Consider the following 26,282-nt stretch of genomic DNA (forward strand, 5'->3'; position numbering starts at 1 on the left):
TGACTTATCAAAGAAAAGAAAAAAGAAATAGGCCAAACAAAGTACAATCCTCAACCCTAAGGTTTGGCTTGTTTTCTCCAACAATGCAACGCGACACCCAAGATGTTGCGATAGGAGGGGTGTGTCGTCACACCAAACGCGGGGAGATATATGTGTGTATATCAGATTGTGTCAGCCAAGTAAAGCTGATCAAAACAGATTTGCTATCAAGTTACTGATAGTAAGGTGGCAAGGTAGAGAGAGTAGCGTGGTGTCTATAAATGAGAATCAGCACAGCTTCATAAGGGAATGCAGAGTACCTAACATACAGAGTACTAAGAGAACCAATCAGATTGGAAATAATGAATAAGTTTCGTCCGACAACTGCCGCGATAGAAAAGAGACCTAACAGATGTGGGAAACCCCGCCCTTTTTGTACCTGGGGCCAGCTCCTGTCAATCAGTACCTGTCACATCATTCAACCATCAAGAGCTTCGTGGCTCATAAAGCTTATAGTTTGCAAGTGACATACACGGGGACAATCTTGGCTCGAGGCCATCAATTAGATGCTATAACTCTAACCAACCCATCGTATACTATATTAATCCTTTGTTTTGATGCTTCTAATGGCAATCATTCTCTTTGTTCAATTGATGGAGGGTCAAGGCCGAGGCTATCACTTGAACACCTTGTGTGGGGCTCCAGATCTCACGATGCAGGAGTGGTCTCAGCTGTGGCGTGTCGAGGTTACCCTAGATCAATTGGGGAATGCCAGATTATCACCAGTTTAATCTATTATGCAACATTGGTCACGCGTCATCTATCTCTTTCGGGTATTTTTAGTCGGTGTACAATGTCTTCGCGTTACCCTACGAAGCTTGTGACGCTGTACTCGTGTGTATCGGAGAATATGGGACATAGCGTGGTGAAACACCAAATGACACTTACAAACTACTTATGTACGATGTGAGCAGTAGAGACCACGATTTGTTCTCAAGACATCAGCAAAGAAAAGCGGAAACCGCACAATTGAAATACCAAAATTCTTCAAACACTGGTATCTATCGCAAAAAGACAACAAATGACCTCCCACCAAGATCAACCGTCTATATCCATTCATCATTACATGGCATTTAGCGTCACTCATCCCGTCATTGCAGCCGATCCCAACATCAAAATTGAAACACCTAAAACACTCAAGCATGGGACTGAACAACCCTGTAGCCTTCCGACACCAGCTTGGTGATTTCTTCGTTCTTGTGCTGTAGGATACCCAACGCAAACGCGACATCGTTCCATTGTCGTTCTGTTTCGCACCGGCTGAGACGAGCCGCAAGCTTCTCTGCCAGCTGCTTGGCGTGCTTGTCCTGATTAACGCGTTAGTTTTTGTTTGTCTGATTGTAGATTTATGACATACCTTTTCGACAAAGCCGAGCAAGAACTTGATAATTCTGCGGAAACTCTCCTCGTCCATGTTGTCACCAGCACTGAGCAGACTGAACATGTCGACAAAGTGATTGTAGACAGCGTTGTCCTTGGTGCTGAGCTCAGTGAAGAACATTCTTGCCATATCCGCGATTCGACGATCCTCATCCTCAAGACACTTGGCCATCTCACCAAGCTGACCCTTGACCTTGACTTGTCCAGCCAGAATCAGGAACGTCAATGTCATGAGACATGTTCGCTTGACCGAAGCATCGTCATCAGCCAGTCGACGGTACAAGAAGTCGGTATTCTCATCAATGAGGTGGTTGAAGCAAACAGCCATATCTCCAAGGGCAATGACGGCATTGCTTCGGACTGTCGCGTTGGGTGATCGCTCCATGATGGTAATGAGCAGTGGCAGGTTGGTCTCACAGTACTCCGCCGACACACACATAAGCTTGGCGAGACAGAGTGTCGCGGCAGCCTGAAGACCCTTATCGGCATATGTGGTGTTGTTGGCGCAGATCTCGGACACCAGAGGACCAAAGACAGCAAGTAGCGACTCGGGGCCGTACAAAAGTTCTCGCTCACGAATGAGTGTCATGGCTTCTGTAAAGTCGTCTTCGGTTGTACCTCCGATGAGATCCAGCTCGTCCGCGTCCTCCTTGTCCTTGTCGCTCTTAGTGGGACCCTGCTTCTCCTTTTCCTGCTTTCTTCGCTTGAAGTCGAGCTCGCACAGCTCAAGGTGAACAATCTGCTTGATGGCGACGTGGCCAACGATGAAGAGAAGCTGCGACAGAGCGATGGCGTTGTCACGCTTCTTGGACTTCTCGCCCTGGGACTGGGATTGAGACTGGGTTTGTGTTTGAGTTGGATCTTCACTTGGTGTATGCTTAGTCTCATCGCGCGATCCGGGTCGAGAGTTGGGCTGCGAAGATGGGGGAGAACGAGGTTGTCCAAAGATTTGCTTCGCCCTTCGTCGAATGATGTCTGAGCAGAGAGTATCGGGGTGCTTGGAAATAGCGTAGATGGCGCTGACAGCTTGCTCAGCTACACCATACCACTCCTTGCTGTCTGACTGGACCTCAGTGATGGCAGCAAGTCTCACGCACACAGCATGGTCGTTGGGCAATCGTGAAAACTTAACTGGTGAGTCCTTTTCCTGTCGTCCAGTAGGGTTGATTCGTCTCAAAGCAATGCAGGTAAACTTAGCCAGCTGAAGATCGCTACGTCCATGGGCACCAAGACCTGTTCGAAGCATAGTCTCCATCTCGCCAACAACAATCTCAGGGTTTGCTGTTGCCAGCATACCCAGAACAATGATAGCACCTCGTCGCTGGGTGCGCGAGATCTCACGTTTCTGGACACCGTAGACTTGCCACAACTTGTTGATAACAACCTCGGAAATCATGCCGCCCTTCATCATCGTCGCCAAAAGCTGCTCAAGAGAGGTGAGCTCGGCTGGTGTCGCGCCAAAGGTGAGACTGATCATGTTTCGCGCAATGTAGTTGGCGGCATCGTTGGAGCTGAAAGAGTCGGGAGCTTCGAAGAAAAGTCGCTTGTAGCATTCGATCAAATGCGTTTGCACGCCCTTGCCTTCATCACTGTTGCCCTTGGTCCAGATAAGACGAAGCATGCGTCGAATGCCAACCTTGTTCTGCTCAATGTTATAAGCGTCACCGACCTCGAAGAAGTCAATGGCCTCAATAACCTCGCTCTTATTCCTTGAACCAAGAAGTTGGCAGATGGTGGTTGTAGCGTCGTGGACAACATCGATGAACTTGAGCGCCTCGTTGTAGTACCTTCTGGTCAGGGTGAGCTTCTCGATGGCCTCACTAGTGGCTGCTTCCTCTTGAGCCTTCTTAATGGCCGCAACCTTATCCTCTTCGGTCATCTGTGTTGGCTTCACGGGAGAACCAAGTTGTGTGGCCTCATCCAAAAGCTCGTTATCGACGGTTGTGTTTGCTTGGTCACCACCGAAGCCAGGGACACCAGGAGGAGGCTTGAGAGCATCCAATTCCTCCTGAACCTTATCCAGACGAGCTTGCCATTCCTTTCTGGAAAGTTGCGCACCGTGCATGACTGTGAAGGGATGGGTCTTGATAAGTGTACCCATCAGCTTGATGGCATTACGGCGGACATTGCTACTCTTATCCTCCAAACTTCTGCATGCAAGCTCAGCTGCCTTTTGACGTCGCTTGGGGAATTTCTGAGCAAGGTCGCAAAGTTTCATGTACACTTGGAGTGTCCTGCATCTGCAGTAAGGGTTGATATCGAGGAATCGCTCTTCCAACACGTCGAAAAAGGCATTGAGCTGGGACTTGTGGTTCTCGCTGCGCTCGTCCTGCTTGCTAAGGTAGCCAACCATGTTTCCACAGACCTCAATCAAGGCACATCGAAGAGTGTATGACTATTCGCATTAGTCACGAGTTTGCATCTGCCACCATCTCATTGACTTACCTCGCTGTCTAGTTGCTTCGCAAGCATTGTCATCTGCTTAATCACCAATCGGGGAGCCAGCTCCGAAAGCTTAGCGATAAAGGAAGAAACCGACTTGGGTCCTCGGGTATCATTGGAGTTGAACTCCTTGTTGCTAATCTCTCGTAGCACCTCATCAGCCAGTTGAGGATAGTCGTATGTCTCAGCCAAAATGTTTAGAAACTCGGCCATAGGTTCTGACAAATGCTCGAAGTATGTCAAGTTTTGGATAATGTTGATTTGCGCCGCTACCATTTGTGAGTCTTTCTGTTTTCGATGGTGAAGACTTGCAATACATACCATATGCGTGTCCATGGTGCTTTACAGCGATGCAAAGGACCTTGAAGCAGTGCATTCTGATACTTGTGGCCTTGACTCGCTGCTCACTCTCCAAAATCATGTATACAGGTCGAGTAAGGAGACCGACAAACGTATCTCGCTCGCTCGTTGTAAGGAAGATCTTGGAGAGTTTTAGCTTCAGGACCTTACACATAACTTCCAGAGCTGCCTGCAGCTGCGTGGCTGAGTCCCAAGCCGCATCCTTATCCTTAGCAGCGCCCTTCTTTGGCTTTCCACGACCTCTAGCAACCGGTGCTGCTGTCGTCTTCTCGGCGGCCTTGGTCTCGACGGCGGCGATCGTCCATTGGAGGAGGAAACCGAATATCTCGAGGAGTTTCTTGTGGTGGGCAACCGTGTCCTGCTCGTCGGCGGAATCGATATCGGTGTGTACAGAGTCGGCCTCTGCACTCAACCCGCTCATGACCAGATCGAAGATCTTGCTGAGGGCGTGGGTAGGAAGGTGTGCGGTGTATCTGGGATTTTCTAGCTCAGAATGATGTCCCATAGCCGTAGTATCAGGGGATTGGTGAAGGGAGATGGGGGCTAACTTGAGAAGAAACTGCAGCGAATCTATGTTGGAAGCGCGCATGATTGCATCTGGGTTATCGGCAACTGCGTCGACGATCGGGTTCAAGACCGAGTTGACTAATGGCAAAGTGAGGGCCTCGGGGTCATTTTCGCAGTCGAAGAGGGCTCCGTCAGCCTCAGACGTAGCAATGCTAGCCGGGTCCGACATGTAGTGCTTGAGGGCATCGTTGAGATCGAAGTCCACGGTGTCCATGGCGGGCGGTTCGAAGGAGTCGTCGCAAAGAAGCGAGCGACAATAAGTGGAAGGAGCGAAACGGTGAGAAACGTTGAAAGTCTAAACAGAGGGGTATCATAAAAGTATCGCAGTATGAGTCGTCCTGTCAGCGTCGACCGTATTCTGCGACCAAGCGTGCACCGTTGAATACCGGATCCGTCGGTATTATGTTGTTGACGATGAGAGCCCGCAGTTAATGCTATGGAGTCGGTGGAAGGTATTTGCTGGAGGGGATGGTCCAAACCCTGGGCAACGATTGTTTTTGTTTTGTTTCGCGCGACCAGTCAGGACCCTTCCCCGCCATGTCCCGCTAAAGACAGCGCGTTATGCCTCCGAAACCCCTGTAAGCACACCCAAATTCGAGTCTTTGTCTTTAATCTTGTCTTGTCGCAGCCCCTCCAAAACTCGAGTATAACTTTAAGTTTCTTGTTGTTACAGAACAACCAATAACAGGATCTCCTTCCTTTGCAGTGTTCATTCTTTTCTTTGACCGAGTCTCATTTGACTGCAGGAGCGGCTAAAGTTAATTCCTTCCAATTACAAGACGAGTACGACATCATGACTACTGCGGTCCAGCAACATGTGGAAGAAAGTTTCGACATCCATGAGGATCTGAGGACGGAAGACACGGAGATGATGGCAGAAGAGGAGCGCACTGAAGAGGCTGCGCCAATGGATGATGACGAGCGCGCTCAATATGAGGCACTCCAACAACATCACCGCATGCAACAAATGCATCCTCATCAACAACACCAGACATCCCATCACCGACCACAAAACGAGCCCCAAGAAGAGGAAGAGGAGGAACCAGAAGAGGAGGAGTCCGAGGAAGAGGCTGTCGATCGTAGCGTTCAAGCAGATATGGACAAGCTGCAAAGCGACTTCCCTGGCTTTCGCAATCGGTATCGTTTGATCAAACGTATCGGTGAAGGTATGCAGTATCCCAATTTTCCATGATGAATACAATTGATACTAACACATACTTCCAGGAACATTCTCGACTGTATACAAAGCGGAAGATATAATGTACGACCACTACGACAACAGTTGGGATTATGAAGACGACTCGTCAAAGTGGACGCCACCCCCAGGTTCGGCTGAAAGCCCTGTCCGCCGTCCTCGTCGCAAGGCACGATACGTCGCCATCAAGAAGATTTATGTAACCTCCAGTCCCTCGCGCATTCTAAACGAGCTTGAACTTCTTCACGACCTTCGCCAATGCCCTTCTGTTTGCCCTCTCATCACCGCCTTTCGAGAAACAGATCAAGTCGTAGCCATCTTGCCATACTTCCGACATGGAGACTTCCGAACATACTTTCGCGACCTGACCATCCCCGAAATCTCTATCTACTTGCGAGAACTCTTCACCGCTCTTAAGAGTGTTCACGACCACAAGATCCTTCACCGTGATATCAAGCCTACCAACTTCCTCTACGACCCCAGCACGCAGCGTGGAGTTCTTGTCGACTTTGGTCTTGCTGAAAGAGAAGGCTCTGATGCTAAACCTTGCCTCTGCCACGAGAGCCGAGACGTCCGCAAGAGTCGCCAAGCAAACTCAGTATGGGCTCAGAATGCTGCCACTCCTCAAGCAGGTTATCCCAAATCCGACACCCGCTCGTCCCGTCGCGCCAATCGTGCAGGTACCCGTGGATTCCGTGCCCCTGAAGTTCTTTTCAAGTGCACGGAGCAATCAACAGCCATTGACATTTGGTCCGCAGGTGTTATCCTCCTTACAATCCTGTCGAAAAGATTCCCCTTCTTCAATTCGGCGGATGACGTTGAGGCCATGATTGAGATAGCAACCATTTTTGGCTCCAAACGCATGAAGGCTGCCGGTTTGTTACACGGATGTGTCTTCGAGACCAGCATCCCTACTGTCGGCCAGGGAGGCTTTTCAATGGAGAAGATCATCATGTGGAGCACATGCCGAGGCGAGGACAAGCCATTGACATCAGACGAGAAGATGGCAATTACCTTCCTCGAATGGTGTATGGAGTTGGATCCTAGCAGAAGAATCACGGCTGCCCAAGCACTTGAGCATGACTTTCTTCAAATTGGAGAGCTTGAAGCTGAACAAAGAGCATACAACGAAGAGGCATTGGCTGCAGAATACTGATAGAGATGATGTATAATTAATGTAATAATAGCATGCATGGATAGGCGTTGGTTTGATACGGTTTTAGTTGGCGAAGGACTAGATATTTGTATATAGGCTTGCATGACTGCAATACCAGTGGAAACATTCTTGGCGAAGACACAAGACACGGACAATATCGACAGATAGATGGTCACGAACTGATGGTCACATTTGAACTTAAAATATTTCATTGTCATAATCATGGGCGAAAATCGATTTTTATTTCGTTAACTCCGTGCAAGAGTCCAATGCAATGCCCGAAGCCGACCGACCTAGGTCCCTGGCTCACCTTTCCCGAGCGCAGGAAGACCTTTCTCTTCTCCAGTACCCGCATTGGGGTTGGAGAGATTTAATTTTCCGTTTGTAGAATTTCCCATACAAGCCCAACCGACTCCTCAAGCATTTACAGAACAGTTGCGGTGCTTCGCTTAAGCGACGAGCTCAACGACACCACCGGCAGCCTTGATCTTCTCCTCAGCCAGGCGGCTGACCCAGCGGGCGCGGACGACCAGAGGGATCTCAGGGAGACGGCCCTTTCCGAGGACCTTGGAGTAACCGAGAGGGAGGAGGTCGAGGACCGGGACGGTGTCCTTCTTCTCACCCTTGACGTAGGCGTCACGGGTCTCCTGGGGAACGAGAGCCCAGAGCTAGAGGGGGTTAGTTATAGTCCGATGAGAATTTTGCCACTGATCGAGAAAGTCGCGCGGGGTTGTATGTACCTTGTCGAGGTTGATGATGGGCTTCCAGAAGTGGTTCTGCTGCTTGTGGAAGTATCGCATACCAACCTTTCCGAAGTAACCGGGATGGTACTTGTCCATGTTGGTACGGTGGTGGTGCTGACCACCAGCAAGACCACGACCACCGGGATGCTTGCGGTGCTTTCCGACACGTCCCTTACCGGCGGAAACGTGGCCGCGGCTGAAAAACAAGTCAGTCCATCTCAAGTTCCAAGTATATATCGTTTCGCTTCGTCCGAGTTTTCGTCGTAGGAAGAGCAGCCGCCGACAAAGGGCGATTATTGTGAGCTCCAGCGGTCTATTTCAAAACTGTTTCCAGTGATGAGACGGACGCGGTCTCTCTCAACGACCAACCTCGTCGACAGCGAGGGGGATGAGGACATACTGCTTGCGGGTCTTCGACAAACGGGTAGGCATGGCGACGGCTGTGTAGGTTGTCGACTGTTCCGGTGTTCACAAGTCGAAGGCTGAAAATGAGTGGTGATGTTCGATTAAGCCTGACACTTTTTTTTCGGCTGGCAAGGGCGACAACCCTAAATGAAAAATTGGCTGTGGGAAGGTGGGTCCTGGACTGTTTGCAGATGCAGACTGCAGAGGGGATCAGATGGAGACTAGAGTCAGGTGATTTCGTGGTCTGACCGCGGTGAGTCTCGGTGAAGGATCCACCGTTGCTCAAGGGTAACTTTATGCATTGAGACGCGCTGATGGACGCGGTGTCTCTAGGGATCAATCAACAAACCTGTTATCGTCATCAATATGGCGCAAAATGAAATGGATAATATCACAAGAGATCTAGAGAATCTGGACTTTCATCATCCCTACACGCCTTATGATGTTCAAGAGCAGTTCATGAAAGCTGTTTACAATGTTTTGGAGACAGGTAATGGTCAAGTTGGCATCTTAGAAAGTCCAACCGGTACTGTAAGTTTAACACAACGCCAATTGAGATTCTGATCCAGTCTTCAGGAGATTGGCCTTGTGATGAGTACTGCCAGCTTACTAAGTGACTTGCTAACAATAAACAGGGCAAGTCGCTCTCACTCATATGTGCTTCGTTAACATGGCTTCGAAACCATAAGTCGAACCAATTCGAAGCCTCAATCGAGGAATCTGCAGAAGCATATAAAGATGAACCATCATGGCTTGTTGAACAACTCCTCCGTCGCAAGCGCGAAGAGCTTGTGTCACGCTGGGAAGAGCGTGAAAAACGTCTAGAAACCCTTCGTCTCAAAGAAAAGGCCCAAGAAGAGCGCGCTCGCAAACGTCGTCGTGTTGATGATATGATGTCAAGGTCGCGTACAATAGAAGACGAGGATGCCGAGTTTTTACTTGATGACCCTGATGATCGAAATGATACACCCCGAGATTCCTTGTCCGGATTGAGTAAGGAAACGAGAGAAGTTCTTGCAAGTATTGGATTAGGAGGGGCGAGAAAGACTGAAGAGGAGGATGACCTCGTAGAGGAACCGATCAAGGTGCGATTACTTATGACCACTCGTAATCGTCGTATAGTAACAGCAATAGATCTATTACACGTCAAGAACGCATTCTCAGCTTTCGCAATTCATCACCGAACTGCGTCGTCCTACGTTTCCGCCTTCACTACCAACGTCGATTGCTAATCAGGAAGAGACAAAAACCGAAGCGGTCAAACTGTTACCACTGTCTTCCCGGCAAAGATTATGCATCAACCCTTCAGTCTCAAAGTTGGGATCCGTCCAAGCTATAAACGATCGCTGTTCGGAGCTTCAACAGCCAAAATCGGGTCAAAAATGCCCCTTCGTACCCAAGGAAGACCTCGTTTCACAGACTCATCAATTCCGCGACTCAGCCTTGGCTACATTGCCCGATATCGAGGATCTTCATCAACTTGGCAAGTCGCTTGCTGTGTGTCCTTACTATGCATCTCGAACTGCCCTTCCGGGTGCTGAGATAATCACACTCCCATACCCTCTGTTATTGCAGAAAAGCGCCAGAGATGCTCTCGGCGTCAAACTGGAAAACAGTGTGGTTATCGTTGATGAAGCGCATAATATTATGGATGCGGTAGCCAATGTGCATGCAGCTGAGATCAAACTGAGCGACCTGCGAAGAGGTCGTGGCATGTTGGGAGTATACGTCAAGCGATTTGGCAAGAAGTTGAAAGGTGTTAACCGAGTAAACGTTGGAAGAGTAGGAAGAGTTATCGACGGACTCAGCGAGTGGATGGATGGTGCTCTCAAGCTCAAGGTCATCCCCCGCCCCCTTTGATGTAACAACCACTAACACCAAACAGCAAGAACATGGCATCGTGGATCCAAACGATCTAACTCGACCGAAGGGCATTGATCAGATTAACATGTTCGAGCTGATACAGTATATTCAAGAATCGAAGCTCGCTTTCAAGATCGAAAGTTATATAACCCACGTTGAGAGTGAAGACGCAAATACAAAAACGCCCAGGTCAAGCACGCCAGTGCTTCACTCTCTAGTATCATTTCTCATTGCCCTCACCAACCTGAGTTCTGAAGGCCGCATATTTTACCAGAAGGTCAAAGGTCCGACTCCTGATATACAGCTTTCTTACTTACTCTTATCGCCAACGCATGCATTCTCATCCATTGCGTCGAGCGCGCGAGCGGTTGTCCTTGCGGGAGGTACAATGTCGCCATTCGATGACTACAGAGACCACTTATTCCCTTCCCTAGAAGCAGATAAAGTGACGACTGTGAGCTGCGGGCATGTCATTCCGCCCGAGAATCTCTGTGTATGGACACTCGCATCATCACGACCTGGCGCACCACCTTTCGAGTTCAGCTTCCAAAAACGAGGCGATCCAGAAATGATAACACAGCTAGGCCTCTCAATACTGAATCTCTGTTCATTAGTTCCCGACGGCGTTGTCATCTTCTTCCCCAGTTATGGATATCTCGATGAAGTAGTCGCCGTCTGGCAAAAGAGTCAAGGCTCAAGTGCGCAATCAGTCTGGGACCGTTTAGGAGCACGCAAAGCACTCTTCAAAGAAACGAAAGGCGCATCCAGCGACGAAGTTCTAGAAGAATACTCATCCGCCATCCTCGGCGAAAAAGCCAACGGCAAGGGTGCCTTACTCCTCAGCGTCGTCGGCGGCAAGATGTCAGAGGGCATCAACTTCTCTGACCGTTTAGGCCGCTGTGTGATAGTTATCGGTCTACCCTATCCCAACATAGCATCACCTGACTGGAAAGCCAAAATCGAATACATCGAAACGACAACACAAAACAACCTGATAGCACAGGGCGTAGCGAAGGACGAAGCTGTGAGCAGAGGAAAACAGACAGCACGGGACTTTTACGAAAACGCTTGCATGCGGGCCGTTAATCAGAGTATCGGCCGTGCAATCCGGCACCGGGGCGACTATGCGGCGATAGTGCTCGTGGATCGACGGTATGGCACGGAGAGGATCCGGGGGAAACTGCCGGGGTGGATCAGAGGCGGGTTAGTTGGGGATAGTCACGAGAAGGGTCTTGGAGGATTGATGGGTGCTGTCGGAGGATTTTTCCGAGGAAAGAAGAGTCAGCCTTAACCAAGCAGTTCCTTTGAGTCACGAGAAGGTTGAGCTTGTACAAAGATGGGAGCTGGTGCTTGTGTGGAAGTCGAGACCCTTCTTGGCGGAGCAGAAACGGTGGATGAGGCGAATGGAATTAAAAGATGGCGGATTAGGCTTTTCCGCCACCAGATTGTGCAGATCAGCAGCTTCTTGGAAGGAAGCAGAACATGCGTCGAACATTCGATAATACAGGGTCCAAGATAACCACAAAGATAATACCTGTACAAACATCACACAAGTAGCATCTGCGAATGTGTAATAAGGCTAGCACCGGCAACACCAGGCATATGATAGATATCCTCTTGTCAAACATCAAAGTGAGGGGCGATATTTATCCCGCAAAAAAAGGCCATTAGCAAGTAAAGACCACTGGCTCTAACTGCAATTGGCGAATTGGAAGCCATTCTCATCGGAAGCGAGACTAACGACTAACGTTGTGAGGAGAAACCGCTGCAAAGAAAAAAAAATTAGCGGAACCGAGCAGCACCGGGACCGGGACCGGGGTGGCCGGTCACATCAAATGGTATGAGTCTTTCTATAAGACTCACTCTTTTCCATACATAGTATTTAACTATCTTGTTCCTGATTCTTCTTTTTCACCTTTTTGGTGTGTCTTGTATCCTCAAGAGTTGTCATTGCCATACAGCAGCATGACTGATACAAACAAGACAGCTCCGGTCCGGAGCATGGCCCCGGCGGATGAACATGATCATGATCACGACCACAGCGACGTGGAAAGCCTCAAGGCCGCAGCGCTATTCCACAAGGCTCTTCGCATGGGAAGAGTTGAAGAGAAGGGTATCCAGCCTATTCCTGTCGAGGAGCGTACAGTTACACGGTTCTACAATATCTTTACAATCTGGGCATCTATCAACTCTAATATTCTCGGGTGAGTAATCCTCCACACAAAAGAAGGAAGGGATAGCTAACAGTAAGAATAGTATCACTTTTGGCATGCTAGGTCCTTTGGTTTATGGTCTCAGCTTGAGGGATTCTGCGCTTATTATTCTCTTCTTTTGCCTCTTTTCTACCGTTGGACCGGCTTATCTTGCCACTTTTGGTCCAAAGACGGGAATGAGGCAGATGATTCAGGCGAGATACAGCTTTGGGTAAGATATCACTGAAGCCTGATGAGGAAAACTGACTAACATGTTACAGTCGCTATTTGGTCTCAATTCCTGTGCTGCTCAACCTCGCCACTCTTACAGGCTTCATGGTCATCATCTTTGTCGTTGGTGGCCAATGTCTCTCCGCTGTATCAAGCGGCCATCTTAGCCCCGACGTCGGCATTGTCATTATCGGAATCCTGTCCCTCTTTATTTCTTTCTGTGGATTCAAGGTTCTGCATTACTACGAGACATACGCCTGGATTCCTGCCATTATCGCCATCACTATCGCAACAGGATGCGGCGGCTCAGAGCTCTCCAAGCAGGCAGCTCCGGCGGCCCCAGCGACTGCACCAGCTGTTCTGAGCTTCGGTATGATTGTCGCGAGTTACATGATCCCCTGGGCTGCTATCGCAAGTGATCTCACGACGTACTTTGACCCCAAGGTTCAGTCGTGGCGGGTCTTTACGTACACTTACCTCGGTCTTATCACGCCTACTATTCTGCTCATGACACTGGGTGCTGCTATTGCTGGAGCGTTGCCAAATGTCCCTGAGTGGTCTGCTGCGTACGGTGAGACTGCCGTGGGAGGTGTTCTCGCGGCTATGCTCTCCAGCGCAGGCGGTTTTGGCAAATTCGTCGTCGTGGTTCTCTCCCTTACACTGCTGGGTAACACAGGTGGCACAATGTACGCCATCACACTCAACTTCCAGACTCTCATCCCCGGTCTTATCAAGATCCCCCGATACGCCTTTGCCGTGGTCGTAACTATCATCGTCATCCCAACCGCCCTCCGCGCCCAGCGCGATTTCTTCGTCAACCTCGAAAACTTCGTCGCGCTCATCGGCTACTGGTCCGCCTCGTTCATCGGCATCGTCAGCGTCGAACATCTTGTTTTCAGAAAAGGTCGCTACGATTCTTATGACCATGCTATCTGGAACGTAGCTTCCGAATTACCCCTTGGCATTGCGGCTATCGCGGCGGGAACCATCTGCTATGCGCTTGTTGTGCCGTGCATGGCGCAGGCTTGGTGGACGGGACCTATTGCCAAGACTACTGGAGACATCGGATTTGAGATTGCCTTTGTTATGAGTTCGTTGTTTTATGTGCCTTTTAGGTATTTGGAGAAGCGTCTTTCTGGGCGTTAATAGGCATGATAACGGCTTCAACGCCGTGGCTAAAAGTTAATGAGATATGGCTGTAGTATAGTATATACTGGAATAGAGAAAAGGTCATCGTTATCACTATCTACGACTCAACTTGGAGGGGTCCTTAACTAGTAAGACATGCATGTGGTTCAATGTGACAGGAGTTGTAGGACTAGCATAGAAGTATCTAGCTTGGCAAGTTGTCAGAAGATCAAGTCCAAGGGTCCTGTGTATAAGTATGCGCCCTCTATCTGATCGCTTTAATTCCAATCTAAGCCCCTCTTCAACTTAGGCACTTTGCCATATCCCGAATCTCACTTACAGCAGTATTTAGCAATGCTATATTATTACACAATACCTAAAATTTACTCGTTACTCAAAGTTTCTGTCTCTTCATCGTAACCATGTCCTTAGAGGCCATCGAGTTCTGTATCTCAACTCCTTCGAGTAAATCTCCGCCAAGAATGCCATATCTTCTTCAACATGCCCCTCTTACAGACTCCAAAAAATAGACGTTGTAAGTGTAGATCCGCGATCACACGGATGACATGACAGTAGTGCCCAAATCTCGTCCCCTCATTGGCCTGGTCGTAACTTTCAATCGTCCACCATTGCAGGTAGTTTAAGAACACTCCACTAAAAAGTTCAGGTATATGACATAGCCTAGGTCTATGTCCTATCTCAAGATTTGAATCTGAGTTACCATGTTCTTTATCCTCTAATAACCAAAATGGCGGGCAATATATGGACAATCCCTCTTCAAACGACGAATTTCAACATCGTCGTCGCTTTTTTAGGCGGATTCATCTCAATATTTGGCCTCGTTTCGTACCTTCTCAAAGAAAATTACTACCTCTCAGAAGCCTGTAAGTACCCCAGACTCTCAAATCTCTTGGCTTCCTTGGCATAACGGGAATAATCAGTGATTTCGCTCTTGGCGGGCATCGCCTTTGGACCTAATGGTGCAAATTTCATTCGACCCGACGACTACGCTGGATGCGATGTTCTTTCCAGAGAGGATTGCGAGGCCGATCTTAATGCTATAACACTCAATTTCTCGAGATTGGTTCTTGGTGTGCAGCTTGTTCTTGCGGGTGTCCAGTTGCCCAGCAAGTATCTCATCAGAGAATGGAAGTCAATTGCGCTTCTGCTGGGTCCGGGTATGACGAGCATGTGGTTAGCTACCAGTGTTCTCGTCTGGGTATTAGCAGGACAACCTCCATTTCTTCACGCGCTGGCTATCGGAGCGTGCGTTACGCCTACGGATCCTGTTCTCAGCGCTGTCATCGTCAAGGGCAAATTCGCAGACCACAACATCCCGCAAGACCTACAATATCTCATCACTGCAGAATCAGGCGCCAATGACGGTCTCGGATATCCGTTCCTGTTCCTTGCCTTGTATCTCATCAAATTCACTGGCGCAGGCGCTACCTCTGGCGGAGCTGATAATGCAATGGGTCTCTGGTTCGGAATGACATGGGGCTACGTTATCATTCTCAGCATTGTATACGGCGCTGTGGTGGGATGGATCGGTAAAGAGTTGCTTCATTTCGCCGAGAAGCATAACTATGTTGATCGTGAGAGTTTTCTCGTGTTTGCTATTGCGCTTGCGCTTTTTGTCCTGGGAACATGCGGTATGATTGGTACAGATGATGTCCTGGCGTGCTTCATCGCAGGCAATGTCTTTACATGGGATGACTGGTTTCGTCTCGAGACCCAAGATGATTCTCTCCAGCCGACTATCGATATGCTTCTCAACGTAACCATCTTTCTGTGGTACGGCGCATACATTCCCTGGAGCGACTTCAACACCAACAATGTTATTTCTATTGGACGCCTTGTCGCTCTGGGTATCTCCGTTCTTATGTTGAGAAGACTTCCATGGATTTTTGCTATGCACAAGTGGATTCGACAGATCGAAGAAGTCAAGCAGGCTGTATTTGTTGGTTTCTTCGGGCCAATTGGTGTATCAGCTATTTTCTACCTCTTCATCAGCATTGAGTTTATCGAGGAGCACCTCAGCGATGAGAATGGACGTCCTAGAAGCGATGTCAAGGATCTTGCTGAGCAGACGCGCATCATCGTTTGGTTCCTTGCAGTTTGCAGTATTGTAAGTGCATCCCACTAACACCCACACTTATACTGACTGTATCTCAGATTGTTCACGGTCTAAGTATCCCAGTCGGAAAGCTCGGATACTTTGTCCCCAGAACCCTAAGCCAAGCCGTCAGCGACAGCGTAAACAACGCTCCAGATAATGCGCGCCGAAGAAGAATTCCATTGATTGGAAGACTCTTTGGCGGTAGCGACAAGAACGGACGTAGACCATCTGGTCCGATTGTCATCACTGGTGGCCGAAGCCTTCGCGCTGATCCGCATGTGAATACACATGCTGGCGATGAGACGCCGCCAATTAGAAGAGAGATTCGATTTGGTGATGAGGTGTGATGAAGTCGTATATAGCACAACACATGCACATTCGTTTTAAGGAGGTTTGCATGGCTGGGTCATTTATAGATAGCGTATCTCATTAAACATATACCTCTAACAGAACTCCTCATACATATCATGTAAGGCAGAGTATCCCACATCTCAATCCACCGTCCATCTTCAACTCAATCTCGACATCTAAGCCAGGAGCATGGCAGCACCGATGACAGCACCGACGAATCCAGCAGGGGCCATAGCAGCAGCAGCGTTGGTCTCATCAGGGCTTGAAGCATCATTGGTAGCAGAAGCACCGCCAGCAGCAGCACCAGTGTCGGAAGCATCGTTGTTGTTGCTGCCAGTGTTGGAAGCACTACCACCACCTTGAGTGCGAGTAGCGCCTGCAACAATAGTGGTAGTCAATTGCGAAGCATCAGTAGGACGGGACGCATCGACGCTGACGCCCGAGACAGCAGCTGAAGCGGCAGAAGCGACGTATGTAGTAGAAGCGAAACCACAGGTGTAAAGAATATCATCGATATCTGTACCAGTTAGCTCAACCCCTCTTAACCACAATAAAGAGTTGCTTACCCTGAGTCTCATCATTGTCATCATCGTCATCATCGTCATCACGACGAGCATTCTGGTGAATACAATCCGCACAAAGCGCAGCAACGCGCGCAACGTTGAAAGAGTCGTTGGTACAGACACATTGAGCCTCGAGACGGTCTTCGTCACGATCACGGTCTCCTCGGAGGTCAGTGTCGCAGGCGCGGGTTAGGTCGACGATGGGGTTGCAGATGGTGTCGCATGCTCTGGGGATGTCGTCGCGGTCGAGACTGACGTCTGCGCGGGCGAGGAGGAGAAGGGGAGCGAGAGCGAGGGCGATGGTTGAAGTGTACATTTTGGTGGTGTTGAGAATACTAGATTATACTGTCGTCTTGTATAGTGTGGTTGAGATGGTGATGAATCTGAATTGAGATGATGGTGGTGATAATGAGATGAAAGCAGGACAACCCAAGACATTTATACAACCTTTTGCCTCCCAGATCTTGCTTCACAACCAACATTAACCTTTCTTTTTCTTTCTTTCCCGACGATCGACATGGCCTCCCCAGGCTTACTAGCTCCAGCATACCAGGATCTCTCAATAACTCACTGAAACCAAGCCACGGGCACTTTCGTAATAAGCTACCTCGCCAACCAATTAATCTTCTGCCACGACTCATTGTTAGATGCTTGGCATTCACTAACCAGGGGAGAAACTTCCATGCAGTGGAGAAATCTCCAGGTTTGTAGTGACGTACGGGGAATCCGAGATTGGATGTTGTTTTTATGCCAATGCTGTTCTACTCACTTGGCAAGGCTTGTTCTAAGGCGTTAAACCGTTGTGTAGTTTAAGCCAGTTAGCACCAAATTCGACATGTTTTATGCTTATTATTCTTGCCGAAGCTGGGCTCTCTAAGAGTAAGCTTAATCTTGCATGTAACACTACCCGTCCGTGGGATAAAACTACCCGTGGCATCCCGTCTCAATGACATCGTCCTTCGGCAGTTGTTGTCCGACAACCGGGAATCCTCTTTAAGCAAAAGATCACCTCTAGAACAAGGGACGATCGTCAGTGGCTTTTCCGGGCCACGCACGCAACCCCTCCACTTTCTCCAGGTCGGGGAAGTTTAACTTATGCTTGATTGTTCTGTTGTCTCTGGTCGCGTGAGGTCTTTCCTTCTTTGGAGAACCCATTAATGAGTGACTGTCGTGATGTGATTCGTCTGGAGTTTGTGTTTCAGCTGCCAAGCAGCATCAGCCTCATTATCCACGCGTTTTGTTCCTATTCTCCTACGCATCTATTTTGACTATTATCTTGGCGATATGCTTAACTGAGCCCTATCGTATTGAAATATCGGACAACGTGCTTGTTTCATTGATGGTGAGTACAGAGACGTTGTGCCAGAAGCTGCGTAACAAACAACCGCAGCCCTTCTTGGCAATTGCTGCAATGAAGCTATTCGTGACGTGGCCGTGCGTACTATTACACCGCATACATAGGGTATCAATTAAGGGTTTCTGCCAAGACCGTTGGGTAGTGAGTAATTAATGCTAATTGAAGGCTGTGAAGTTACGCTTGGATCTATTAATGGCACGGTCATAAGGCGAGGCAGAATGATACACCGGCAGAAGAAAACTTAATTAGTGAAGGGAAAAAAAGGAAGAAGAAAGAGGATCGGATGCTAGAAAAAGAGGCCGTGGTTGGAAAAGGCACATCTTGTGTCTATCATCGGGTGCATGAATCGAGATAGTAGAGATATCCATTTACTGAGCCTCAGATGTGGATCATCGGAACGTTGTGCGAGATTTATGAGAACCCTTTTGGAATTGACTTGAGCGTTCTGTAGATCATCTAGACTTTATGCTTGCGCGGCCGAATGTATGACACTTTTGTGACTATATTGCGCTCTCATATTATTCTCACTTGTGAATCTCCCGCGGGAATTATCACATTTCACGCGCGAGCTGACGAGGTTTCACAGCACATGGTAGTATACAGACTGCCAACAAAAGTTGTAACTTATGCAAGCCGTCCAAGTCACTGTCTTGTGTTAGTTGAGAAACCACTCGTATGAGACTCACTCACCTCCCATATCTCACCCATCCCTCATAGTCCGTCTCAAACACTCTTCTCAAACTCAACAAGCGCAATCTCCTTCCCCTCATACCTCTCAACCGGAATCTTGGTAACATCCCCCGTCCTCACATATCCCTTTCTCTCATACCACTCAATAAGACCCTTCCTCGTCTCCAGCGCATTCAAGCCCATCTTTCTCGCCCCAAACTCCTTCATAAGATACTCCTCTGCCTTGTTCATAACAATCCGTCCCAACCCGCCGCGCTGTATCGTCGGATCAACTGCCAAAAGGGCTATACGGCCGTATCCGGGTTCTTTGCTGAAGACGTTGACACAAGCTATCGCTGTCCCTTTGGGTTCGTCGCTGGCGATGAGAAAGACGTTGTCCGGAGAGTTGATTCTCTCGGTTATGACGGATATGTCCATTGTGAATGTCTCCGCGAGTTCAGGTGAGCCAATCCATTCTATGCTGGCGTCTGTAAAGCGGAATGCTGCCTCGATGAGCTCTTGGAGACGATGAGCGTCGTCTGTTGTTGCGATGCGGAAGTGATAGTTGCTCGACATGTTGGTGGTTGTTGATTTGTGCTAAATACAGTGATTGAGTAGGATATCCAGTTATTTATCATTTCGAAACCTTTAATGCCTCATTTGCAGAGAAATAGGAAGGTCGAGTAAGGGCGTAATGTTGACGCGAAGGAAATGGTAACATGACATGTTTATGGTACTGAGATGCCGTTTAAGCGAATCGCTGTAACCAAGGGCGGAGTTTTGACAGGCGATTATGTCTCCAAGGGCGCAGGCTGTGTTTGTGAAGACATCCAAGGAGAGGGTGAGATGCAATTAATGCCTCAAACAAATAATGAACGCACTATTAATTATTTGTTAGCAAGACTGATTGAGATGAGGATGCCTTTCTTAACGGCATCATTTCTTATCTTGTTTGTGGAATCTATAAATACTTGTCGCGCTGTAGTCATGATGCTTCGGTGTAAACTCACCCGAGACCGACTCATGACAGAACATTTGATGCTCTGTCAGCTCTAGCTGAGGTTTTACTTCCCTGATAGGTATGATGTTATAGTCGTTGTGATTTATCTCCTTGTTCGAGAGCGAGAGCATTCCTGACAGTCTGCCATTCCAGATCTGAATGGCCCTATGGAGTATGTATAATGGCAACTTCAAAGCGAGATGGGTCCATTAAGACCAACCAGCATGTATGGATTGAACCTACGAACGATCTCCATAGGAGTCCACTTCATGCATCTACTAGAGCCTTTCCCCGGGCATCCTCTTAAAGTCGCATTAGGGCCGCGGAAGACTCCGAATGTTGCATCTCCTTGTAGGGCATTAGTCAGAAATAATCTGAGCCTCTTCACAACCTACACTCAATCTCAATTTGACTTGCATAGTTGAGAGCATTCGTTATTCTGCATTGCTTGGTCAATATTCATAGTAAAAGAACTGTTTGAACTAACAAGAAAATTACTAAATTTAGTATATTCCTTGCCCTCAGGATATGATGCTGTTTTGACTCTTCCAGCTCAGGGAATTCGGAAGCTGTCGATTGTTACTTGTATCCCCAATCAAGCATTGAACTAGCTAGTAACATATACAATTATCATGTCACAAAAGTCACAATGCGGGACTGTATGCAAGCCTTTCGGCCCCTCCGACCCACGGCCTAGATTCTGCACGATGCTGGGACACATAGTTGTGAGTGTGGCAACCATGCAGTCTTTTCTCAGTTACATCTAAGTATCCAAATCATATGATAACTTGTGGTAGCCGTTTTCAAACCTCACTTCTGGGAAGTATGACAAAAACAACGTCGTTCATACTTGATGAGCGACAGTTTGGTTCGTTCAGATTCACATCGAACAGACAAGACACAGGACTCATCAGTTACATTATGGAAGGTACTTTCTCATTGGTACATATTCGGTAGTTGTAGCAGGAAGCGCACGACTTGCGCCAGTGGTCACTTGGTCCCGCTCTGGTCGGAGTCGTAATAAGTCTCAGTGAAACTCGAGAAATAGAGCAATGCAGCTTGAAGTGAGACACTGGACCGTAAGTAACAATACTCTAAGAATACTATATACCACTAGAATAGTAACTATGATCATCTTGACTTGATGTTTGCGGTTGTCTGGCAACTACTTTGTTATCCGGTGCTTGACCTTGAAGAATACAGATATTGCTTTCCATTGGGTGTAATGGATCATCTGTATTTGGTGCTGCTTAAGTTGATTTCTTAATATACACCTTTGGTTTCTTCTTCTGGTATTGAACAGTTGTTGCAACACCACTCCGTCGAGCCAAATATGTTTTATTTTGCCCAGTCAAAAGTACCACCGGACACACACTCACGACATGCCATGATGGAATTCGAATACGATAGACTCACAACATTTGATTTTACATTAATTTAAATTGTAACAATGTAGAACAAAACAATATTTACTGTCTGTCATGTCATGTTGGAGTGACAGTGAATAGGTTACATCGTTATTCAGACGTGACTGAGATACCCTACACTTCCTAACAGTAACCTCTTGCTCACCTATCGCCATCAGAATTGCTCGCTCATTTGTAACTCCTTTTTGGTTGCCAACGATAACTTGCTGCCGTGCGTTCTTTCATAATCATGGTTGTGTGTTCCCTAAACTCATATGATGCTGTTGTCACATCAAGGGCGTGGCATTTCATTATCATGTGACGCATTTAATGCCGAACAACCAACCGGTCAACTTGACCCCATTCAACATAAAAGAAACATCATCACCCAGTTTTCGGATATAACTCTACCGTTCAAACATATTCAATATGTCTCCAGGAGCCGTCTCACCACTGGCCAAGGTCAAAGGCCTCACTTTTGACGTCTTCGGCACTACCGTCGACTGGCGCACCACTGTAACCGAGGAACTCACACTGCGAGCCTTCCGCAAAGCTTCTTCCGATCTCGACCAGGAACTCAAGACTCGAATCCAAAATCTCACCGAACAAGACTGGGGTCGCTTCGCTCAAGAGTGGAGAAACTCATATGGCAAGTTTACTCACGGTTTTGATCCCGAGAAGCACACATGGAAGACCATCGACCAACACCACCACGATAGTCTCGTCGAGCTGCTAAAGGTCTGGAATCTCTCTGATCTCTACAGTCCATCCGAGATTGAGTCGCTTAGTCTTGTCTGGCATCGCTTGACGCCGTGGGATGACTCCTCAGATGGTCTCCAAAAGCTCGGCAAGACATACAAGACTAGCACTCTATCCAACGGCAACGTCTCACTGCTCAGAGATCTCAACGACTTTGGCAACCTCGGCTTCCAGTACTTCCTATCAGCCGAGAAGTTTGGTGCCTACAAGCCCAACCCGAGGGTGTACACCGGCGCTGCAAAGGAGTTGGAGCTGGAACCTGAGGAAGTGGCTATGGTCGCCGCACATCTCAGCGATCTTGCTGCTGCGAGGTCCTGTGGCCTGAGGACTGTGTATATTGAGCGTCCAAGGGAAGAGGGATGGGATGAAAGTGACGAGAAATACCAGCAAGCTAAGGAATGGGTTGATCTTTGGATTACAAAGGATGATGAAGGATTCCTGACTTTGGCTAAGCGACTTGAAGAGCTAGCGTAATATGGCTGCAACTCTTCCCATAGTCACAGTGATACATTGAAGACACGCAAGAATCCGGGGGCCTGTTCTTGTAAGAGCTTAGGGTTAGAACAACGATACGTCTTTAACTTCTGTCAATGCATCTACAGAAATCACATTATTCTTCTACCAACAAGTAGAATCATAAACATGCAGCACATACCGATGTGCGCTTTCATAATACTCTGACTTATAACGATTTAAGTGTTTAAAGTAAGATACAATTGGCCGATAGATCATTGTCGATGAGTATAATCACTTCCGTTTGGCAGCAGGTTCTCTGCAACATATCTGACGAGGATGGACGGGCAGCGCAAAGGATGCGTGTCACGATACTTGCAAAGCTTTGCCCAATCATGAGAAGCGCATTCATAAACACAAGAGATTTGCCGTCATCCAGTTCAAAAAAAAGTAAGCAACAAATGATTGGCTTCGGTCCGCATCCTCCAAAGAAATGTTCAAACCAAGGTCATGCAACTGCCATCATACCTCCTCTTCGGGTCTCATTCACGCGGAAGCGAAATGACAGAAATGGCACCGTAAATGCGAATCCGACATCAAATCCCGATGATTTGCGGCTCTGACAGACATATGTGTCAGCCGTCAATCACACGAGCTTACATCCTTCAACGGCTTCAACCCTGTCCATATCCTGCTATATCCTGCAATATATCCGGAAATCTGGCAACTCCCCGTCTGACCGTTGGGATTTGGTATGGGGAAAGCGATGGAAATGTCCATCCCCCGCATATTCAATGAGCCTAGAACATGAGAATCACAAGGTCCTGCCTGACTGGTTGGCTGGCTTGCCGGGTCGCGCATCCGCCAGCCTAGGATTCTGATCTCTTTGTATCAAAGAATACCAGAAAGAAGAGACAAGTCCGGCGGCAAAGCATAGAACGGGCCGACATGAAAGCAGAGGCAAATGACAGTCGGACTTTGCCCAATAACAAATCGAGGTTGGTAACAAGCTCACCTAACAACCCTTCAACCATGTGTCGAGACTCATGAAATCCAGGCTATAACAGCTTTACAAAGTCTGGGGAAGCAGCACACTACCCCATGGGATTGTCCGAAAACATACGCGTGCAAGGTCTCTTTACCAAGTCTAGACATTTGAACTACTCAAAATGACTGCCAGGGCTATTCCATGGCGTTATTGGATCTCGATAGACACTGGTCAGATAAAAAGCGGCCCATACAACCGGATAATAATACCCATGCCATGGTTGTGCAATCGGTCCTACTATGACAGTTAGGGCCTACCAGTTCCGCGATAGCTTCTCACTCTAGGTAGAGGAGTCGAAAGCAAAAGGAGCTAACAAAGCGAGACGTTAATGCTATACATTGTCGAGCCGTGCCGTCGTGCCGCAACCGAAACATGATATCCGACTTGTTATATGGTTATACCAAAAACTGGCAACTTTCCGTTTGAGAAGGACCATGTCGGGGTATGATAGCTTTGAGACGTTGACAGAAGGTTTTTGACTTGGACGTTTTGGGTGTGGGGCAGTTTAAGCTGGTAGGTAAAGAGAGTCCCCTGACTCTGTAGTACAGACTGTACAGTACCCAAGATGGAGCCGTTGCCGGAGCTAGATTCAATACTAGACAGTCTGGGCGACAGACAACAGGTCATTTCACTTTTCAATAGACCTTAACGACAACTGATAGTGGCAATACTTTAGCCTAGCCTCAAGTCTTCCTTGGCCGACTGTTTTGCGTGTCTGTGCAGTATTGGTAGTCCAGAGTCATAGTGTTTCGCCAGTACCAGTGCTCCCTCCCAAAGCAATGCCTGACTGATGCCATCTTATGCGGCGAGTGCAGATATCACTTCGCACAAGCAGACGGACTGGATCCGAACCAACGAGGGCAAGTGCCACATATGTCTGTGTCCTAACGTCGCTTCACTGAGGCTCTTCGTTCGTGCATCCTGACTCTTGAGTATCTCCAACTTTGTTGCCATTGGATATCATGAAGAAAAAGGCAGGGCACGTTGGGTTACGCGACTGGCGTGACGAGGTGAGATAACCGCCCGTCCCGCGATGTCAAAGTCCGTGACGGACAGCGCCGCTGACATCCAATACCTCGACTAGACGTTCGCTCGGACTCTCTGGCCCCAGTATATTGCGCACATATCATCTCTAACCGCGTTTCGGTGTAGAAAAATGCTGATGTTGATGCTGATGTTAATACATACTCCCGTTCGGTTACGATCCACTTGAATTAAACTGCACTCCTCCGGTCTGCCCTGCCTTGTACCGTAGTCCGAAGCTTGTCTTTGTCCGTCTCAAGCATCCGGGAAAAAGAGCAGGGTCTCTATGGAGTACCGAAACGGCTGGAGTAACGACCCATGTACTGTAGCTCTGGACGGGCAGGCCGCAGGCAGTTGTGCTTCGGAAGATTACCAAGGTTGCAGTACAATACATACGCGGTGGACTGACCAAGAAACGCCAAGACGAGGTGTCGGGGCTACCTTATTTGTCGAGTCTGCAGTACCATGGACGTGGAAGCAGAAGCTTGGTGCCCGGTTGAGTTATCATAACCGAAAACGAATTCAAGGGTTCTGTCGTGTTGTGTCGTATCACAGTCGTAATTTGACACATCTTGCCGGTTCCAGGAATGAAACCAGATCACCAAACATGATGGGTGCGTCCTTGACGTAATACTCCTCGATACCTCATTCACTGATTCTGATCCAGATAGATACATACTTGTTAGTAAATCATATACCTTATACGAAAGCATTATAAGGCTTTGCTTACAATGATCTTCCTGTCAAGTGACTAAGCCGCGGCCAAGACAAATGTTGGACGGGACTGGGACCCATTTCTGATGACTCTCGAGTCTCCTACACCAGCCTCCTCCGGCTGGGAAGACTTTGCAAACTGGGATCTGGCATTGCTTGAATTGTCGTAAAGCCAGCCTCTGTTTGCCTGATGCAATTGATGGACAGAGGAGAGTTAGAAGAATTCACTCTCATCATGAGAATATGTCGTCGAGGTTTTCAATCTGAAATGCGTACAGCAACAGACCCTTCCCGTGTGCTCCTCCCGTCTTCCCGCCCTCCACCTCTCCAACGTCTAAAATTTTGGTGGAGAACTAAGCTCGCTCATGAGCAAGATCAACCACTGGCAGGGGCCGAGCTACTCCCAGGCCTTGACATCGTCTGTAGGTAATTCCAAAACACAGTAGAGTTGCTGTGCCATGGAGTAGCAGAAGAGCTTCTCTTAGCAGGCAAGGCCTATTCGCTTAAAAGGGCCCGAAAGGAAAGAATTCGAGACGATCCATCAGTGCCGGTCAATGAAGCTCGACAAGCGCGGCTCCGAGTCCAGCTGCTGGGGTAGGTAAGCGGGAGCCATTAATGTTGCCTCGAGCACTAATTCCTTGCGTAATTGTTCCGATTGTCTCATTACCGCATTTCCTTGAGGGTAATTTATCATGTTGTTATCCCTTGAGTCCTCGGTTATTACGCAGTGATGCTGCATCAAAGGAAATTGTCATTTGTGAGTGATGATGACGAATGCGAATAGAGGTGAAGGCATCCCCTTCAGTAGGTTCCTCCCTGATAGAGAGAGCTCCTGCAAAGAAACATAAGCTCGGCCGCACAGGCCACCACTGGAGGCTGGTCCTCTTTAAAACCTAGGTCAAACTATTCCTCAATGGTGCTGGGCGTTCGGGGAGACATTTACCATCTGCCAAATCCAGAAGCACCACCCACCCACACACTTACTTAGGGACCACACCACTTGCTCATCCTGCGACCGCTTGGCCTGTGGGTTGGGCTGCAGAATGCAGAGTGCAGAGTGCAGGTGCAGACAGAAGTGCAGCATCGCAAGGGTTCTAGATAACTTGGGATGAGATGAAA

General features: G+C 48.3%; 9 protein-coding genes across 9 annotated transcripts; 5 read left to right on the forward strand and 4 right to left on the reverse strand.

Moving 5' to 3' along the window:
• Positions 1 to 1,001: 1,001 nt before the first annotated feature.
• B0J16DRAFT_282383 (armadillo-type protein) lies at positions 1,002 to 5,322 on the reverse strand. The gene is made up of 5 exons (XM_046123961.1): positions 4,770 to 5,322; positions 4,183 to 4,694; positions 3,865 to 4,130; positions 1,397 to 3,814; positions 1,002 to 1,346 (listed from the first exon to the last, which is right to left on the reverse strand). Exons 1-5 carry the CDS (start codon positions 5,000 to 5,002, stop codon positions 1,176 to 1,178), a joined length of 3,600 nt encoding a protein of 1,199 aa, XP_045986538.1. The 5' UTR covers positions 5,003 to 5,322; the 3' UTR covers positions 1,002 to 1,175.
• Positions 5,323 to 5,388: 66 nt separating this feature from the next.
• On the forward strand, positions 5,389 to 7,230 carry B0J16DRAFT_63808 (kinase-like domain-containing protein). Its single transcript, XM_046134213.1, has 2 exons — positions 5,389 to 5,954; positions 6,013 to 7,230. The coding sequence occupies exons 1-2, from the start codon at positions 5,582 to 5,584 to the stop codon at positions 7,137 to 7,139; spliced, it is 1,500 nt and encodes a 499-aa protein (XP_045986539.1). The 5' UTR covers positions 5,389 to 5,581; the 3' UTR covers positions 7,140 to 7,230.
• On the reverse strand, positions 7,231 to 8,314 carry B0J16DRAFT_394613 (60S ribosomal protein L27a; the record flags this gene model as incomplete). The annotated part of the gene is made up of 3 exons (XM_046132134.1): positions 7,231 to 7,807; positions 7,880 to 8,078; positions 8,283 to 8,314. The coding sequence occupies 3 exons, from the start codon at positions 8,312 to 8,314 to the stop codon at positions 7,589 to 7,591; spliced, it is 450 nt and encodes a 149-aa protein (XP_045986540.1). The 3' UTR covers positions 7,231 to 7,588.
• A 294-nt stretch (positions 8,315 to 8,608) lies between these two features.
• B0J16DRAFT_333439 (helicase C-terminal domain-containing protein) lies at positions 8,609 to 11,756 on the forward strand. Its single transcript, XM_046126829.1, has 4 exons — positions 8,609 to 8,818; positions 8,923 to 9,372; positions 9,422 to 10,126; positions 10,173 to 11,756. The coding sequence occupies exons 1-4, from the start codon at positions 8,654 to 8,656 to the stop codon at positions 11,439 to 11,441; spliced, it is 2,589 nt and encodes an 862-aa protein (XP_045986541.1). The 5' UTR covers positions 8,609 to 8,653; the 3' UTR covers positions 11,442 to 11,756.
• Positions 11,757 to 12,115: 359 nt separating this feature from the next.
• On the forward strand, positions 12,116 to 13,719 carry B0J16DRAFT_316317 (permease for cytosine/purines, uracil, thiamine, allantoin-domain-containing protein; the record flags this gene model as incomplete). The annotated part of the gene is made up of 3 exons (XM_046125307.1): positions 12,116 to 12,354; positions 12,407 to 12,574; positions 12,624 to 13,719. 3 exons carry the CDS (start codon positions 12,116 to 12,118, stop codon positions 13,717 to 13,719), a joined length of 1,503 nt encoding a protein of 500 aa, XP_045986542.1.
• A 671-nt stretch (positions 13,720 to 14,390) lies between these two features.
• Positions 14,391 to 16,320, forward strand: B0J16DRAFT_63840 (Sodium/hydrogen exchanger family-domain-containing protein). The gene is made up of 3 exons (XM_046134215.1): positions 14,391 to 14,585; positions 14,643 to 15,829; positions 15,877 to 16,320. Exons 1-3 carry the CDS (start codon positions 14,450 to 14,452, stop codon positions 16,165 to 16,167), a joined length of 1,614 nt encoding a protein of 537 aa, XP_045986543.1. The 5' UTR covers positions 14,391 to 14,449; the 3' UTR covers positions 16,168 to 16,320.
• A 27-nt stretch (positions 16,321 to 16,347) lies between these two features.
• Positions 16,348 to 17,127, reverse strand: B0J16DRAFT_411328 (uncharacterized protein; the record flags this gene model as incomplete). The annotated part of the gene is made up of 2 exons (XM_046133221.1): positions 16,738 to 17,127; positions 16,348 to 16,688 (listed from the first exon to the last, which is right to left on the reverse strand). The coding sequence occupies exons 1-2, from the start codon at positions 17,048 to 17,050 to the stop codon at positions 16,348 to 16,350; spliced, it is 654 nt and encodes a 217-aa protein (XP_045986544.1). The 5' UTR covers positions 17,051 to 17,127.
• A 1,665-nt stretch (positions 17,128 to 18,792) lies between these two features.
• On the reverse strand, positions 18,793 to 19,651 carry B0J16DRAFT_63874 (acyl-CoA N-acyltransferase). The gene has a single exon (XM_046134216.1). It carries the CDS (start codon positions 19,334 to 19,336, stop codon positions 18,815 to 18,817), a length of 522 nt encoding a protein of 173 aa, XP_045986545.1. The 5' UTR covers positions 19,337 to 19,651; the 3' UTR covers positions 18,793 to 18,814.
• A 1,795-nt stretch (positions 19,652 to 21,446) lies between these two features.
• On the forward strand, positions 21,447 to 22,606 carry B0J16DRAFT_333447 (HAD-like domain-containing protein). The gene has a single exon (XM_046126830.1). It carries the CDS (start codon positions 21,596 to 21,598, stop codon positions 22,397 to 22,399), a length of 804 nt encoding a protein of 267 aa, XP_045986546.1. The 5' UTR covers positions 21,447 to 21,595; the 3' UTR covers positions 22,400 to 22,606.
• The last annotated feature ends 3,676 nt before the right edge of the window (positions 22,607 to 26,282 follow it).

Source organism: Fusarium flagelliforme (genome assembly GCF_020744385.1).
Source record: "Fusarium flagelliforme strain FIESC 12 MPI-CAGE-AA-0113 chromosome Unknown B0J16scaffold_2, whole genome shotgun sequence".
Taxonomy (NCBI): Eukaryota; Fungi; Ascomycota; class Sordariomycetes; order Hypocreales; family Nectriaceae; genus Fusarium; species Fusarium flagelliforme.

Coding starts and splice junctions, on each gene's coding strand:
- B0J16DRAFT_282383 (XM_046123961.1), bottom strand. CDS start 5,002: ATGGACACCGTGGACTTCGATCTCAACGATGCCCTCAAGCACTACATG. Junction 4,131..4,182: donor GCACCATGGACACGCATATG/GTATGTATTGCA, acceptor CACAAATGGTAG/CGGCGCAAATCAACATTATC. Junction 3,815..3,864: donor CGAAGCAACTAGACAGCGAG/GTAAGTCAATGA, acceptor TAATGCGAATAG/TCATACACTCTTCGATGTGC.
- B0J16DRAFT_63808 (XM_046134213.1), top strand. CDS start 5,582: ATGACTACTGCGGTCCAGCAACATGTGGAAGAAAGTTTCGACATCCAT. Junction 5,955..6,012: donor GATCAAACGTATCGGTGAAG/GTATGCAGTATC, acceptor ACATACTTCCAG/GAACATTCTCGACTGTATAC.
- B0J16DRAFT_333439 (XM_046126829.1), top strand. CDS start 8,654: ATGGCGCAAAATGAAATGGATAATATCACAAGAGATCTAGAGAATCTG. Junction 8,819..8,922: donor TAGAAAGTCCAACCGGTACT/GTAAGTTTAACA, acceptor AACAATAAACAG/GGCAAGTCGCTCTCACTCAT. Junction 10,127..10,172: donor ATGGTGCTCTCAAGCTCAAG/GTCATCCCCCGC, acceptor AACACCAAACAG/CAAGAACATGGCATCGTGGA.
- B0J16DRAFT_63840 (XM_046134215.1), top strand. CDS start 14,450: ATGGCGGGCAATATATGGACAATCCCTCTTCAAACGACGAATTTCAAC. Junction 14,586..14,642: donor TTACTACCTCTCAGAAGCCT/GTAAGTACCCCA, acceptor GGGAATAATCAG/TGATTTCGCTCTTGGCGGGC. Junction 15,830..15,876: donor TCCTTGCAGTTTGCAGTATT/GTAAGTGCATCC, acceptor ACTGTATCTCAG/ATTGTTCACGGTCTAAGTAT.
- B0J16DRAFT_63874 (XM_046134216.1), bottom strand. CDS start 19,336: ATGTCGAGCAACTATCACTTCCGCATCGCAACAACAGACGACGCTCAT.
- B0J16DRAFT_333447 (XM_046126830.1), top strand. CDS start 21,596: ATGTCTCCAGGAGCCGTCTCACCACTGGCCAAGGTCAAAGGCCTCACT.